General features: G+C 32.6%; 3 protein-coding genes across 4 annotated transcripts; 1 reads left to right on the top strand and 2 right to left on the bottom strand.

Moving 5' to 3' along the window:
- Window positions 6,748-9,835, top strand: LOC18609029 (putative ribosome biogenesis GTPase RsgA). 2 transcript variants are annotated; one of them, XM_007043996.2, is made up of 5 exons: window positions 6,748-7,521; window positions 7,903-8,124; window positions 8,234-8,446; window positions 8,567-8,760; window positions 9,456-9,835. In XM_007043996.2, exons 1-5 carry the CDS (start codon window positions 6,865-6,867, stop codon window positions 9,640-9,642), a joined length of 1,473 nt encoding a protein of 490 aa, XP_007044058.2. In that variant the 5' UTR covers window positions 6,748-6,864; the 3' UTR covers window positions 9,643-9,835. The 2 variants fall into 2 exon arrangements, with proteins under 2 accessions (XP_007044058.2, XP_007044057.2); XM_007043995.2 differs by having other exon boundaries at window positions 6,750-7,521; window positions 8,234-8,428.
- On the bottom strand, window positions 10,264-11,633 carry LOC18609028 (probable signal peptidase complex subunit 1). Its single transcript, XM_007043994.2, has 2 exons — window positions 11,546-11,633; window positions 10,264-10,718 (listed from the first exon to the last, which is right to left on the bottom strand). Exon 2 carries the CDS (start codon window positions 10,716-10,718, stop codon window positions 10,443-10,445), a length of 276 nt encoding a protein of 91 aa, XP_007044056.2. The 5' UTR covers window positions 11,546-11,633; the 3' UTR covers window positions 10,264-10,442.
- Window positions 14,109-16,203, bottom strand: LOC18609027 (60S ribosomal protein L17-2). The gene is made up of 7 exons (XM_007043993.2): window positions 16,093-16,203; window positions 15,941-15,977; window positions 15,799-15,839; window positions 14,816-15,046; window positions 14,635-14,737; window positions 14,486-14,553; window positions 14,109-14,398 (listed from the first exon to the last, which is right to left on the bottom strand). Exons 1-7 carry the CDS (start codon window positions 16,093-16,095, stop codon window positions 14,330-14,332), a joined length of 552 nt encoding a protein of 183 aa, XP_007044055.1. The 5' UTR covers window positions 16,096-16,203; the 3' UTR covers window positions 14,109-14,329.

The raw sequence follows: 18,249 nt of genomic DNA, 5'->3' as shown, positions 1-18,249 counted from the left end.
ATCAACTACCTTAATTGTTCAACTAAGGATTTTCGAAATCAAATCACTAAAAACGGTGGAATTCCCAAGCTCCCACCAAGCTTTACAATGGCTTTTAGCAAGATCAGCCACAACCTTTACAATGGTTTTTCACGGGATCAACCAAAACCCAAAACTAACTTTTCTAAGGCTAAGTTAGAACCTACACACTCAATCAGGCAATCCCAAGCTTGATTAACCCCCTTAGAGTGCCTCGCACACTCTAAGTAAGCAAGGAGAAGAGAAATAAAGGTGTACCTATGATCACTAACTTGATCTAAGTGGTACAAAGTGAAGTGCTTAAATCTTTTACAAGTATAAGAGTGAAGTGCAGAAAGTATGCTGAAGGTTTTTGCAATATTTGAGCTCTTTTTTTTATCTTGGAAGCCTTGGATATGTTTCTTAGCTGTTGGGAGTCCCTTTTATACTTGAAAATTCAACTTTAATGGATGTTTGACAGATTCTGATCGTTGGAAATAGTTTGGAGTTGGTTCTATCCGTTAATCTATCCTCTAGTTCAAATTCAAATTTTCAGACAGAGAGCTCTTAGTTGATTAATATACTTCTTAGTCGATTAAGTTAGTTTTGTCTTTTGATCCCAGTTTCAGGCAGTAAGCTCTTAGTTGACTAACGATTCCTCTTAGTCGATTAAGTCAGTTCTGTTTCTAAACTCGACTTCTGGCAGTAAGCACTTAGTCGACTAACAATATCTCTTAGTCGATTAAGTTGGTTTTGTTTCTGAACTGGCCATCTTCACTTTTGAGTTTAGTTGACTTACTCCCTTAATTATCTAACTAAGTGGCTTCTGTTTTATGGCTCAAATGTAGCTCCTCATTCTTATGGAATTTGATATTCCTTTTTTAGTGTTTGATTTATTATTAGCATATATTTTTCATCCTGCACACTCAAGTAACAAGGTTAGACATAAATGAATGGGAATGTTTTATTATCATCAAAAACTAATGGAGCTAACAGAGACCTGTTGGCGATAAAACCAGGGAAAACATTGGTAAAAATCTAATTACTTATACTACTATATTTTCAGCAACAAAGATTACTTATAATCATTCAAGAAAAAATACAGCTCTTAACTGCAAAAACATAAATTCCTAACTATAACATCAAATTAAATCAATTCGTCATACTATCAAAATTAACAATAACATTTACATCCTCTTATAAAATAAAACGTTTGAGGTCACAACAATGATAGTAAGTATAGAAGCACCAAATGGATGGTACTACAATGAATGCAATGAATGTGCAAAAGGATTGAAATATTTATCTGACAGATTTTGGTGCAGAACCCATGATGAAAAAGTATCAGTACTGATGTAAGAAAACTAAACTTTCATCATCCAATTTACGAACAAAATATTATTCTACAACATAACAATAATGATATTTTTATCTATTTCTAACAGGATGATTTTAGAGCTAACAATACAAGATACAACTGGTGAAATTCAACTGTTGGTCTTTGGTCAGCAAGCAGAAAAGTTGATTGGAGCAATCATAACAGAGCTTGTTGCCATAAAAAAAATTAACAAAATGATTCTTCCAGCTCTTGTCAAAGCCTTGATAAACATAGAGAGAACATTCAAAGTAGGACTGACAACAAAAGCTATTAATCAAGGATTGTTGAAATTCAAGGTTTTTTATTGCAACACTGTCAAAGAAACCTTGGTTCGTTACAAAACAAAAAAAGGTACAATGAGAAATACTACTCCTGCCTTAGCAACTGAAAACCCACAACTCATAATTGAAAGTTTGAAATTGAAGTGTCTCCATCACCAAAAGATTCACAAACCACAAAGGAATTAATCCTAGAAGAAACACCAGTGAAAAAATCAAAAAATCATGTATGTAAATTAGATTACTTTACAAATCTTTTATTAATTCAACTTAAAAGCCTATTAAAAATTAGACGCTAAACAAATTTTATCTTCTTATGTGTACAATAGGTCCAACGGAAATAGCACAACAACAGAAACCAAATAAATGGGAAGAAATCTATTGGCAAAAGAAACAGGAAACTATCACCATCATTAGACATATATGATAGTCATGTAACAATTTGATCATTTTGCTTGACCAAAATGGGAGACTCTTTCTTGACCATTCAATTTGTTTATAAGGTTCCTTTTCGATTATTTTATTATCTCTTTTACTTACGGAATTGTTGTTGTTATATATACTACTGATATAAATATGGTTGTTTCTTCCCCTAAGTAAGTATAAGTAAAAAATATGGTTTTACTTGAAATTTGTGAGTCAAAGCACATCTTCCAAGTAACGTTCAAACAATAAAAACCTGTAAATGACAAAAATTGATTATTTTATTTGACCAATATAATTTTAATGGAAAAAAACTACTAGATATTTGATAGGATTATTATCTAATTTGGATAAGTACTATTTTATAACCATATATATAGGTGCAGGTTTTTAGGGATTGAAACCAAAGCAAATAACTATCTTCGATTAATACAAGTTTATCTTTTCCTCTACCAGCAAGAACTATATATTCATTCAGTTGACTAACACAAGATAGCTGTAATGACCCCTCCTCGTTCGCTACCGGTGTCCGAGACCTCTGAGAAAGACCCGCTAAGTCCCGAACAAGCCTTACTCACAATGCCCGTTAGTTCACTATGTATGATCCCATTCCATATTGATACTAAAAGTAATATACTCTCATACCATAATTTAAACCATAAACATAATAATCGATTCAAACTCTAAACCATTTAATCACAAGAATATACATCGAAATTCACATTCTTCAATTATTTACTTATAACAAAATCAATATCCGTTTACAACTTAATAAATAAAGTACTAAGTCGACCTCTAACAGCGGAGCGACTCAGGATAAAATGCTATGAGATGCATTTACCTATTTGCGGTGGACCATAATGCCGATGATTACACGTTAGGTCGATCCCTGTCTACAAAAAGGAGAAAAAAAAGAGTGTGAGTCTCACAGACTCAGTGATCATCGGCTCCGTGAGTAGGGGATAGATGGGAAACAAGCAAATAGCAGATCAGTTGAATATAAAAATGTAAGATTATAAAAATAATATATTTCAAACGGGGGTTTTGTGCCTTATATGAAAAATCGAGGATTTCTTACACATTATAAACACTTCAATTGGTAAATTAACCAAGGTAGATAAAATTTTCGCTACAAAACAGATCGATAACCTTATTCAAGACAATCATTTGAAATATTGAATTAAAACAATTTTACATAAAGAAAATTTCGCCGTTAAGATCAATTGACAATTTACTCTAATCAAATCAATATATTCGGTAAGCTCCCATGAAATCGAAAGTTAATCAAACTCATACATAAATCACAAATCACCTTGCACTCGAGGAGTTCAAATTCATTTCACCATAAAAATAAGGGAGCTGTAGAAAAACTGTTAAATTTCGCTTTCACCATGCAAAGAAATATGAGTTTGAAAACCTAGAGATGCCACTCTCAAGTAAGGAATGAAAATAAACTCGTGGTCCCTCTACCACGTAATAACATCAAGGAGCATCGTTTCCACTGGATTCCCATATGCCATGGCGATCTCAACGATGTTGGCCGACATTGGAGATATTAAGCGATCGCAACCGCGTAATCATCTGGTGGCCTAGCCACACATACGTATATCATAGGCCGTGGACCCAACCACGCCTAACAACCCGTCGGTGACCCAATGGTTCTCTAGCTAGAGCTCACTCGTGCACGAGGGTCACACTTAACCGATGTGACATCCGACCTACTCTCGACGCTCTCGGTTTATAAAACTATTTTAAAAATCACTTTATTTCCTTGAACTCTCATTTCAAAATTATTTTCAAAGCATTCAACATAGGGTATGATAAAATCTATCATTTTCTCAAAACATATTTACGCATGAATTTCAAAATAATAATTCGCATGGTGAATAAACAATATAACCATGAATGCACACTGCACAATATAAGGCATAGATTTTGAGGCAAAACAATGTGAAGGGCTTGTTTCTCGATTTTCAAAACACTTTACATATAATTTATACATATATATATTCAAGACGATTTCTAAACATAATTTGCAACCACAATTTTCTAAGATTGTTACCAGCACATGCTATTCACAATTTTCACGTTTAAAATAAATCATATGTATAGGTATATATTTACGAAAATTTTAAAATTGGCATCCCTTACTCACCTCACAATAGCGAGATTACTACGTTGCTATTGATTCGTACACGTGTATAATTATTCCTATTTGCCAGTCACGTATTTCGTCCGGCACGTTTCCACGACAAACTTTCCTAACAACAATTTAAACCCAATATACTTAATCACACACTTATATGGNACAAGTTTCCTAACAACAATTTAAACCCAATATACTTAATCACACACTTATATGGGGAGCAGCTTAATAAAAATTCCTTAACTAAATTGCATATTTTTCATCTAAAATATGCACAATATTAAACCACCCATAAACCTTAATATAATATTAACTTACCATTTTTTTCCTCTTTTTTTTTAACTCTCTTGGCCGACCCCTCCATCATTTCTTCTCTTTCTTTCTTCTCCCTCCTTTCACTCACCAACCGGCTACTCTTTCTTCCTCTCTCCACTAGCAACAAGTTTATTCCTTTTCTCCCTCAAAATTGGCGGTCAAAGCTGCTAATTTCTTCCTAAAAAAAATCAACTCTTTCTTTCCCTTAAAATTGGTAGCAAAACCAGCTCTTCTTTCCCCTTAAAATGATAGCAAAACTCTCCTCTTTTTACTTTTCTAAGTGGCAGCACCCAACCTCCATTTTTCCTACACAAACCGATAGTAACACAGCCTTTCTTTCTCACCCTCTTGCTGCCATTTTTTTGCTCTCTTACCAGCACTCTTTCTCCCTTTTCTTTGCCTCATACACGACACTCTCCAGCTGCCATTTTCTGCTCTCTCACTAGTCGGCGGTACCAGCTTTTTCTTTCTCCCTCAAAGCTGACTTTTTTTTTTCTCTTTATTTCTTCTTCTCTTTTCTTCTTCTTCTTTGGCCGACATTCTCCAGATTTTTCCTTTCTTTTTCTCTCTATTTTTCATCTCTTTTATTTCTCTTTACTTTCCTTCTTTTTCTCATCCTTTGCCGACCCCATCATCATCATTATTTCTTCTCTTTCTTTTGCCTTCACTCTATGTGCCCGTCCCCTACCCATTCAACACAAAAATATTGGTTTAGCTTCTTATTTGACCACATGAACGGCTACCCATGTTGGTCTTTCCCTTTTTTTTTTTTACAATTATATATATATACATTTTTATATTCATTACTATTATTATTATTTTTATTATTATTTATTTTATTTTCTTAAAATAATAAAATTTACATATAAATTTTCATTCCTTGTATTTGCTATACAATCCTTAAGTTTTCGTATTTTAAAATTGGTCCTTCCGACATGTGTAAAAATTCTAATTTCCTTCTATCTTATTTCTCTTACACATGTACAACCAAAATATCGAAGTTATTCTTCAACGCGGTATCACCGTAATATTTAAATATTGACTTACCCGCGTTAGCTCTATTTAATAAAATCTCGCGGTTTCACTTACGTCATTTATCTCCAAAATTCATTCGTACTTCTTCTCCCCCACTTAAATTAGTCATAGAACTTTCTCTCATGACTAATTTCGACAACCAATAAAATATTAATATTTTAATATTATTTATTTATAAAATAAAATAATATTTTTTTAAAAAAATATTCTTCTCACCCGTACTTGTTTTTCGACTTTTAATTTACATCAAGTGACTCTTCGTTTTATCGATAAGGTTTTATTGATGGCTAAACGATGATGTAGGGTGTTACAATAGCACAACAACAAAAACCAAAGAATGGGAACAAATGTATATGGCAAAAGGAAGAGCAAACCATTAAATCACAAAGGTTATTCATTTTGTTTGAATAATATATTTTTAATGAAAAAAATTACTACACGCTTAACAGGATTACTATCTTCTTTGGATAAATACTATTTTAAAAGCCATATATTTAGGAGCAGCTTTCCAATAATTGAAAGCAAAGCAAATAATTATCTTTAATTAATATATTCATGCAGTTGATTAATATAATATTAGATTTCCATACAAACCCTTTTAAATATACAAATTGAAGTCCACTACAATATAATCTATATTTTCTGTGATTTTTTTTGTAACATAGCTACGAGCACTATCCTAACTAAATATTATAATATTAAAATTTGCAATCAAATTGTATCACATTATCACTCACCAATCACCACTTAGGGGATTAATTAATCAAAAACACTCTTAACTCTTAAACCTTTAATCTTAATTACATAATTAATTAATCACATAATTTGTAATATAAACTATAAACCATTAAATTCTTTCTCTCCTAATCTAATTTATTAGTTATGTCAAAGCAAATTTTTAATTTTTTTCCCAAAATAAACTTATATTAATCATAAAAAAAATCTAGTGTTAATAATTTTTCAAAAAAATTATTAAGTGAATTGAAAAATTGAAAATCTTAAAAAGTAAAAAAATTTGATTAAGTCGATTAAAATCTAATTAAATCAATTAATGAATAAAATTGATGGTTTCGATTAAATCAATTAATAAAATATTTGGATCGAATTAATTGGATTAACAGTAAATAGAAGCTCTGGTGCTATCCTCCAACCGCCAGTCCCAACAGAAAATGGATAACTTGACAAAGAACTCACAACTCCTTGTATACATTTTACTCTCCTTACAAACCTAAAATAAAAGCACTCAAAACAAAAATTGAACAATCAACCCATTCCTACTCTCCCTCTCCACGATGCCCATCACTTCATTTTCTCTGTTTCGCAACCGAGCACCCGCCATAAGCACCAGTTTCCTCCGTCACTTATCGCCCAACGCAATTCGCCACCTCGCTGTCTTTGCTGCCAAACAAAACGTATCCAAGAAACCCCAACCGAACAAGAATCTCCTTAAAGCCAAACACACCTTCAAAGACTACTCCTCCCTCACCCACGTCCTTTCGCCTAATGAAACCCCTTCCCTCTCCGAATCGCAAGCAATCGGCACCGTCGCCGCCGCCCAAGCCAACTTCATGCGCGTCATCGTCCAACGGGAACAAGAACCTTCTAACAACTCCGGTAAAGAGGATTCCAGCACTAAAATCGGGTTGGAGTTACTCTGTGTGGTGAAGGAGGTTTTAAAGAAAATAAAGAGGAGGGTTCTGGTAGGGGACAAGGTCGTGGTGGGAACTATTGATTGGGTGGCCCGCCGTGGCGTGATCGAGAATGTGTTTCAACGGACCTCCGAGATCTTGGACCCACCAGTCGCCAATGTCGATCATTTGCTCGTGCTTTTCTCGATGGAACAGCCCATGATCGAGCCCTTTATGCTTACAAGATTCTTAGTGGAAGCTGAGTCCACTGGAATTCCCCTCACGCTTGCTTTGAACAAATTGGAACTCGTTGATGAAGAGGTTCGAATCTTGACAACCACGGTTGCTAGTTGTTGGTTCTGGTATTGTAATTTACTAATTTTAATTTTTGCGCTCGTTAAAAGTGGCATTTAATTCATTGATAAATTCAGTGGTAGGATTTACAAATTTATGAATAAGACAGTGGATGGACAAATAGAAAATTCTGTAATTTTTCTAACTGCGTTCTCTTTCTTGAAGTTTTTGTAATTGCTAGTTGTTTGTTACGGACGGTAATTTTAGTTGTCTTAATGTGGATGCATTCAACCTTGGGAAAAATCGAATGAATCGCTGCTGATTTATTGCACTTTGTGTTGTTTTGCTTATTGAGGGTTTATTTTTCCTTGCCAAATTACAAAACGGGGCTTTGAAATGCATGTGCAGGCACTTGTTGCATGGAAGAATAGGTTGCAAAGCTGGGGTTATGAACCGCTTTTTTGCAGCGTTGAGACCAAACATGGCCTTGATTCTCTTGCGTTTTACTTGCGGGATCAAACAACTGTCATCGTGGGTCCAAGTGGGGTTGGGAAATCAAGCCTTATTAATGTTCTGAGAAGTTATCTCCGTGCTTCTGATGCCCTTGAAGGAGATAATTGGTTTGATCCTGTGGGTTTATTTCCGTTCTTTAAGACTTCTTTCTTTGTTTCTCGTTTCCGTGTTCGGAATTGTAAGTGCTATATATTTTCTCTTCCTTAAACAACATTTATTTTATTAGATTTTGGGCAGCAAGTGGTTTGAAGATCAGAGGGTTGGGGAGGTTTCAACAAGAAGTGGCAGAGGAAAACATACTACTAGACATGTTTCTTTGCTTCCATTATCAGGAGGAGGCTATCTCGCTGATACTCCTGGGTTTAACCAACCTAGTTTGATGAAAGTGACAAAGCAGTCTCTTGCCCAAGCTTTTCCTGAGGTCTTTTGCCTGCTGACTGTAATATCATAGACAATTTGGTTGCAATTTGCTGTCTATGTACATTGTATCAATTTCAAATGTACATTTGAACTTGTTTGATTCATCTGATATCTTTCTTTATTTTACTATTCTTTTCAGATACAGAAAATGCTAAAAGACAGTGAACCCGCAAAATGCTCATTCAATGATTGCTTACATCTCGGTGAACCAGGGTGCATTGTGAAAAGTGATTGGGAAAGGTATTCGTACTATTTTCAACTTCTTGATGAGATCAGAATCAGAGAAGAATTTCAGTTGAGGACATTTGGTACCAAGAGAGAGGGTGATGTTAGGTATGTAAACAAATATGGAGCACAAGTATATCACAGAAGTTATCTGCCTTAAAGAAAATCCCTTTTCATATATTGGTGTATAATCTGTAGACATATAGATCAACAATAGACAAGAGTAATAGGCAAATAGAAAAGTAGGAGCCCTATCTTCATTCTTATTTACATTAATATTTTGATAATATTCTACTTAACATAATTCAGTTAGAGGTACTAACTTTTTTTGTAGTAATAAGAGTTACTACATTAAGTTAAATGTGCATAATTTTGTTTATAATCATTATAGAAACTGCCCAATGCTTTAATCTTCCAAATCTTCCTATAAGGGGATCCTTTTTATGCTTCTCCAGTGCTTTGTCATATCTTCAGGATCCTGTTACTTGTAACTTGCATCAGTTTTTATTCTTTTGAAATGGTAGTGTAGTGAGAAATGCTTAGATCTATGTTAAGATTTACATTTCTAAACAATTTCTTTCTTCATGATCCGAAACTGTGTTTTACTACATGCACTTTTTTTTTTTTTTTGCTGCTCATAAAGTGCTGTTGATTATTTAAGAAAGGAACTTATTTTCTTCTTCTTTTCCTTCGCTTCTGATATTTTATTGAAACTTTTCATTCCTAGATATGGTTAAGTTTTGTGACTAGCTAACTTGTGAACATTTCTGCTTCAGTTCTGTAACGTAAAATGCCATTTGCAGATACAAGGTGGGAGATATGGGCGTTAAGCAAGCTGAACCTCGACTGGAACCAAAGAAATATAGGAGACAATCACGGAAACGGATTAACCAGTCAATATTAGAAGAATTAGATGAACTTGATGATGACGATAGCTTAGACTTGGAAAATGACCCAATTGTAAGAGCAATAAAGAATGAAAACCAATAGGAAATTCACTGGCCTTGGACTGTACAGTGTAAATAATATGGTTGATCCTTTTTGTAGATAGAATGTGAAACTTGATGTGCCAGGTTCCTACTACTATCTGATGCTAATAAGATTGTCAAGTCCTTTTTGGTATAAAACCATGTATGACAGCATCCTCAAGGTTTTACTCGGCTGCTAGAATGCATGTTATTCATCTTTTGTCATGGAGTTCAGTGTCAAGCCCTTGAAGGAGATAATATTTCTCGTAACAAACAGCAATTAATATGCTTCTAAGAAGTCATTCTTCATTCTGAAGCCCTAGAAGAATGACTTGATATCATTCCGCACTGCAAGCCAACTCCACCTTTTCATTTCATTGCTGTAAGATTACCGTTGCAAGGAGTAAGAAATGTCTTCTATATCGTTTCCGATTGGTTGCCACCAAAGTTTCATAGCTGCTGGAAATTGTCACTGCTAAGCAGGTTTTAAACAAATATAATAGGGGACTCTGTTTCCATTGCCCAACTTATCCTCATCACCAAATAGCTTTAAATCATATCCGAGAATAAAACTACATTTCCATCTTCTCCGCTTACAATATTTCATAGCAAAGCAGTAGCATCATAGCAGTAAGAAAATATATTAGAGGCGTCAAGAAGAAAGAGATGCATAACAGAAGAATTCCCTTCAAACGATCATTCCATAGTTCAAAATTTGGGGGAAATTAAGTAGACTACAGTATCCATTGATGCACTTGAAGGCAGAAAACATCAATTCAGCCTGTATCAAACTCTAATGATGCTAAGATCAATTAAAAAGACCTACTTCTTGGTGGCTTTCTTCTTTGAACTCACAGCCACCTGTGGCTTGGGATGCTTCTCAGCTTCACTGGGATCCAACCAACTGAGTGGGTGGCAGTTGAAGAAAGGCCAATTTGGAACAGTAATCAATGTGGTGAGAGTCACACCACCAGCATATATGAGGATCATCATCTGAAACGATCCCAATACATAACCTGTAATGAATGCAATCACCGCAAACACCAACAGCATTATTTGCATTGTCTGCTCCGCTACTTTTTGCCCTTGCCAATCCATCTACAACACAATTCAACCATCAACATAAGCCAAACGCTAAGTCAACACAAAAACAATGACAGGAAACAATTAAAGAAACTATAACTACCATCCATCGTTGCTCAAGCTTTGTCATCAGTATGAATATCTCCTAGAAAAACATTTAAAGCAACTAAAATAAAAATGAAATAGGTTTTATTTTTTTCTCCATTACGCTGATATGGATTGTGCTTCGCCAATGAAGGGACATTGGGCAATCGACCTTCTCCCTTCCTATTTTCATTCCAGTTATTAATCTTCACTTCTTTTATTGCCGATTATGCTAGTATTGCAGGTATCACTATATTTGCTATACCCATGAATCCCGATCCCCAAATTGCTTCATTCAAGTACGGTCTTTTCAAAACCCTAGAGATCAATGACTGTGACTTTGGAGCAAAGATCGCTAAATCAAAGCCCTAAATGCTGTTAATCCGAGAAAGCAAAAGAAAAGTAAAACCTAAAAGCCATTGAAGCTAATTGCTCATTAAAATCTAAGATCAACAAAACCAATCACGATCATGAGAAACATTGGAATTGGAGAATTAAACAGTAATGGCTAATCCTTAGAGCTATGCTTGCTTTCAGAGAAACTAAACTCAAACCCTCATCGCCTTTACAGCTGGAATGCCATGCTCTTTCCTTTTCCACATGATTCTTAAATTTCGATCAATATGGAATTAAAACTTATCATAAAATTTTTAACAGAAGGAAAAAAAATACAAAAAGAATTTGAGTTGAACTAAAAACCCAACGCCTGCAATTACGATTTCTCGTTGAGAAGAGAGAGTAGAAAAGGTAAACCTTACCAGAAACTCGAGTGCAGGGCCAGAGACGAAGAAGATGTCTGAAACTTAAAAGTCAAGATGGAGAAACTGACGAATTTAAAGTAGAGATTTTGACGATCTGATTGAAATCAAAGAACGCATATGATAGCCGTTGGATCAAATTATGAAATCTAGGCCCAAGCTGTTTATTTTACTATTATTTTCAAAAAAAATTAATACTTATTGTCACGTATGATGTATATAAAAAAAATATTTTACAAAAAAAATAAATAAAAGCTGTATTTCACTTGTATCTCCTTTGAGATATTTAGGGTGTAGATCAGTGTTAATTAACTGTTGGGGTATCATTCTTCTCATTGCTTGAACCGAACAAATAATAGATGATTGTAGAGTATTATTTAGTTAAGTTTAATGTTAGATTTTCATCTATAGAATTCAATTAAGAATTTAACTGTCTAATTGAACATTAGTTGTTTAAAGAAATTTTATAATTAATTGTGAGGAACCTATTTTAGTTGTTACTTGCAGTTTGATAAATTTCAATATATTAAAATTAATTTCATATATTTTTTAAAACCTTTTATCTAAATAAGTTTAAATATTTCAGGGCTTACCGTGAAAGTTTGGATTATTATTTCATTTAGTATTAATTAATTGCACCTACTTCTTTATTTGAATTTCAATCCTTACTTGATGCTACTGCGTTATTATTTATACAATGATAAATGGCAATTTAGGAATATAAGAAGTAAAAATGTTTATTTTCTTAAATCAAAATTTTTTTTAATATCCGTTTTTTTTTATATACTAATTTTTATTATTGCACATGAATATATATTTTTAAATAAAAATTATATAAACACAAGTGTTTCTAAAGTGTAAAATTTATTGTTTATAAATTAAAAAACTATATATAAAAGACAATTAATATTTCATTTATATATTGGAACTTCGTAATATTAATCTTTGCTACAGTTTTTACCCATAAGCATGACTGGTTTTGTGAGATCAATCCCACAGGCAGGAAAGAGTAATATTTTTCAAATGAGATCGGTCCTGGAAGGACAAGGAAAACAGAAAATATCTTACGTGACATTTTACATGGGTAACGTAATTTTTTTGTTGACCTACAAAACATTACATTTTCCTCCTTCCATACAACGAAAAGGTTGAAAATTTCTCAACCTTATCAAACAAAGCCTAAGACACATAAAATTTCAAGATTTTTAATCAATTCATGAATTAGGTTTTAAAACATAAACCAGAAACTTTAAGTTTTGATCTCTCTACAAGAGAATCCAAGTCACTATATATTTATGGATTTAATCTTCGTATTAAAAGGAGCAAAAACTCTATATTTATTGACAAAACTAGTAGCTGAAAAATAATTTTCCGCTTACTTAAAGATCTGGACTTAACATGACAAATTTACGACAAATCACATAAAATAATATTTAATTGGAACATATATTCAAACTACAACAAGTTTTGATACCAATTGATAAACTTTATGTATTCATTTTTTATTTAACTCAAGATTCAATAGAGTGAATTTTAGAATACAAAAGCACACCGGATTTTTATTCATGATTTGGCAACGGTAACAATAGTGGAAAGATTGATTTTTAGAGATTCAAGACATTGGGATCTTCCTCTTCCTTGATCTATAAACTCTCAGAGAGTAAGATTTTTAATGTTTTTTGTGTAAAGAGAATACCTAACCTTATTGTTGTAAGATTTCCTACACAAGACTATACTCTTAAGCCTACATTCACTATTAACGTCTAACCCATCATATTAAGAGTTATAATATCGACACTCAATCAAGACTCAATAAGCTTAATCCCTTTCATAAAAGGCAAAACTAAATTAAATAATATAAGTTTATATTTTAGTTATTTAAAAGCTAACAATAAGCTCTATAAAATTAAAAAAAAAATTGTAGGAAAAATCCCTATTTCTAACACATTCAAGGGAAAAAAGATTCAAATTCAAGATAATTCTTCCTTAACGGTTGCCATTTGCAAAAGTACATGATTAAACCCCATTCCTCTGGCTTCCCATATGTATTTTGGGCTCTCTCGCCTTAATCTTCCTACTTGTCACTTGGCTTGCCATCAACCAAGTAAACATCTCTCCATTTCTAATATTCAAAATCCATGTTGAAACGAAGAAGTTAATTCTCGCGTATATTTTCAAAACTGGAAAAGTAGAAGCTAAAATTAAACCATATTCAATAAGTCTTGAAATATCCTGCATTTTGAACTTGGGATTTTCCCTAAAGTAATGGTTTGAGTGTTGTTAGAGCCTGTTGCAAGCATAGCTACACCCAAGAAACGGCAGCATGTATCAAAGGGAACGGTTTCAAGAGCCTAACAAATCATCCAAAGCATTGTTACCAGGTTTCCCAGAATCACTGATAATATGTGGTATAATACCTACTGCCAACAACACGGATTCACTTGTAGTCCTGCCACTGTAAAGAATTTTTGGCTAGTTTTGAGTAAAAAATCATAAGCCTTTTCCTATCATTATGGGCAAATAACATTCTTTATTCTTTTAAAACAAGTTAACCTCAATCACAAATGCAACTTATATAAAACTTTATAATTAGACTAACATCAAACAAAATCTCCAAGAATAATCTCAGATAACATTTGACTAAACATAGTTTGAAAACACAAGAAACCATCCAATACATCTAAATAACAACTCATTCTATTTTGAAAAATATCAAAACTTCCTCTAGGTAAGAAATCAAAGTTGAGAAGCACCCCTTCACTGACTAAAATTTTAAACTTCAACTCAAGAGGAAACACCACTGCGCAGAGCTTGGGACTTCTTAGACTTGCTGGCAGCCAATTGAGTCTCAGGCTGAAAGAAAGGAAGATTATAAACAAAAAACATACAAACACAGCATCATTTTCATTCATTAAGGAAATTTAAGTCTAATTGAATTACCTCTTTCTTGACAGGTTCTTCCTTCTCAGACAAAATCAATTCAATGTGGCAAGGAGAAGACATGTATGCTGCAAAGGACAGTGTCCTATTAACATGGGAATACAAAATAGAATCTATACAATAATAATGTGGATGGTTCTAGTACATACGGTTGATTCTTCCATGAGCACGGTAGGTACGACGCCTCTGTTTCTGAGCCTGGTTTACTTGGATGTGAGAAATATAGAGTGCATCGACATCTAAACCCTTAACCTGAGAAATTAATTTCAAATTGTAAGAAAAGGAAAGCAATAGAGCTGACAAAAATTAAAAACCACAGAGTAGGCATACCTCAGCATTACTCTCAGCATTTTTCAGCAAGTCTAGAATGAACTTGGCAGATTTTACAGGCCAGCGACCTTGTCCATTAGAATGCCTGTTCTTTGCCTGAGCTGTACGCCCAACACCACCACAGAAGCGTCGGAAGGGTATGGCCTGCTTGTGGGCCATAACATCCTCCAAATACCTCTTAGCCTTACCCAAAGGCAACTTTCTTATGGCAAAGGCTGTCTCCCTTGTGTTCTATAAAACAATAACCAGGCATGAGACTCATTGATTACCACCAGCAAACCAGAACAAGCACAAAATGGCCAAGAAAAACCAAAACTAAAAGATGGGGAATTGTATCATAAAACCAATACAATGACAGTTCACAAAAAGTTGCCAACATCAAGACACAGCCAAAAAGCAATTGAACAAACTCATTCTCATATCATAATTAATCCAAAAACTATTTTTTTTTCCCAACAGATTACAAAATGTGGCATCATTTACTGAACCTTCAGTCACCACATGAAAACAGAGGTTCACCCAATAACAATGCAAGTAATTTTCCTGAAGTTTACGAGAGCCTTGTTCACGAAAGGCAACAAGACCCTGCTTTTTTCATCAGGTTCAAACTCAGCCAAAAACTTTATAAAAACTATAAACGACACAACATAAAAAGCTTACTAGAATCACTTAAAAGTTCTCCCTCAAGCGAATTAAAATGCAAGCAAAATTAAATAGAAAAGCTTTGAGAGCGGCATTCAGTAGTGTAATGCAAATGCAATCAAAGTATTAACTATAATATCAATTCGAGCAAACATGCTTTCAGGAAAACTACTTCACCAAGCTAAACTCCATCTAAATTTAACAACCAAATATTAGTCTCACATCATTTACAGGATCTTTAGCCGTAACGATAGACAGAGGCTCCTCAACAAGAATCCAATCAATACCAGAACAATAAATCAAGAATTAAATCAAATTATATCAAGTTAAGATGATAATACCTTGAAATGAACCCGAAGATCAGAGCCCCTTGCCTTGCAGGCTGCAGAGAATAGACAAAAAACATCTTCAGCTTCTAACAAAAATAAATGGGATTTATAGAAAGAAAGGAAAGAGCTGGAAAAGGAACAAATGAGACTTTACACTTGGTGGGATTATCGGGTTCCCTTGAATACTTCACCTGAAACAGAAAACAACATCAGGTTTCGATTTTTAAAATCTCATAAAAATAAAAAATGAAAGGAAGAAACAGGCTTTAGAAAACAATTGATGAAGCAATTAGAACAAAAGATCACCATGGCGGCTGATCTGGTTGCTGCTTCTGCTGCCTTTTTCCGGGTGGTCTGCCTAGCACTAGCAGAAGAAGCGGAAGAGCGGCGAATTGTGTTGCACTATAAAGGGTGACAAATGAAAAACCCTAATCCTAAATGATGAGTTTTTTAAACGGGCTAGGCCTGCCAGAGGCCCATTAACTCTTTTATAGGTTTTTGTTTTTGTTCCTCACAACTCACCACGGCATCCGACTCGGGTTTCATTCCGTCGATTACATACACACCCAAATTCAAATTCTAAAGGAAACAAAAATTTCCAATTAATTAAAAAAAAAAAAGGAGAGAGAAGTGAACATACTGACGCTAGTCAATGTACAGACATCAGCAAGCATAAATTTCCAACAAGACTAATTAAAAAATAAGTTAAATACTTAAATAAGTCTTCAAATTATATCAAAAAAATTAAATTAGTTTTTAATTTTTTATTCTGTTTAAATAAACTTATGAATTCTTATTTTTTATCAAATAAGCTCATTTTACTAATCGTTGACTAATTTCTATTAATCAACAGTCAGTAATATGTTGACATATCATTTTGATGATGTCAATGTCAAATGATAAATGATGTGACATCAAAAATTATTGATTAAAAATTAAGTTTTTTCCTTTTTACTTATCCAAATATTTAAAATTATTGATTAAGAATTTAAAACAAAAAATTTTAAAAAAAACTAATTGTTTCAAACTGATTATTATCGTTTATTAACTAATTATCATCTTTTTAATTGAAGTCATCCTTAATTACAATGGTTTCAATTAAATTGAAAAAGTTATATTAAGTTTTTTTGTTAGAAATAATGGCTTCAATTGAAAAGATAGTAATTAGTTTGAGAAGCAATTATGTTTTTTTTTTAGGTTTTTTGTTTTAAAGCTTTAACCAATAATTTTCATACATTTGAATGGGTAAGAGGAAAAAATCCAATTCTTAATTTGTAATTTTTGATGCCACATCAACATGTCATGTGACAGTTGACGTGGCATTAAAAATTATTTATTTCATTAGTCAACAATTTTCATTAATTAACGGTTAATGAAAGAGACTTATTTAACGCAAAATAATAACTCAGGGGTTTATTTGAATATAATAAAAAAATTAAGATTAAATTGGTTTTTTTAGTATAATTAGGAGGTTTATTTACGTATTTAACCTAAAAAATACAAATAATACCAACAAAATTTTAATTATATAAAAAAAGAAACTACTATTAAACTTTGTTTGAAAAGTTTTTCTAAAACAATATTTTAATGGTTTTCTCTATTTAGAAATTGAAAAAAAAATTTATGAATATAAAATGTTTTATGTATAAAAAAATTAAGTTAATCAACGTAAAATATCTTATGTTTACAAAAAACATGAAATATTTTCTATCTACATTCTCTTTAGGATTTGATCGTATTTGGAAAATATTGTCTTCCCTTTTCTGCAGAATCGATCTGAGAAAGAAAGCAATAAAATATCATTATTCTTCCTTTTTTTTTTATCTCTTTATTTGGTACTCTTTTACCTAAAAAAAACATCGTTAATTATTTTTATTCAATTATTTCATAGAGATCATATCACTATAATTATTTTTACTGTAATACTACAATTTTTAATATAATACAAAATAATTAAAATCAATTAAAAAATGTATATAAAATAAAAAATAAAATTTTCACACATGAAAATCTTTCCTCTTTTAATTTCCAATTTAATCCTTCAACTATTTATTTCCAAAAGGAACAAAACGTTGCTGAAATTAGTTATTTTGATCAAAATCCAAATGGCAGAAACTGAAGCTCCCAAAAATACGATGAAGCTGTAAAAGAAAGCTTTAACTCATTTAACCCAAAGGCAAAACCCCCATTAATCGCAAAAAGGAATTTTGACTCATCCAAAAAATATCATTCAGGAAAATTAATCCACGTACGAATTTTAAGCTAACAGTAACAATAATTATTAAATTTTCTTAGCACTGTTAACAATAAAATGACTATAATATATTTTATTTCATTAAATTAGTAATAATAATAATAATAATAATTAAAAATAAAAAAATAAAAAAAATTCTTGAAAGTGAAGTTAACAAAAAAAACAAAAAACAAAAAACAAAACTAAGCACATAATAGTCAAGCGTCGAA

The sequence above is a fragment of the Theobroma cacao genome, chromosome 2 (genome assembly GCF_000208745.1).
Source record: "Theobroma cacao cultivar B97-61/B2 chromosome 2, Criollo_cocoa_genome_V2, whole genome shotgun sequence".
NCBI lineage: Eukaryota > Viridiplantae > Streptophyta > Magnoliopsida > Malvales > Malvaceae > Theobroma > Theobroma cacao.
This window is presented reverse-complemented; position numbering and strand designations above follow the sequence as displayed.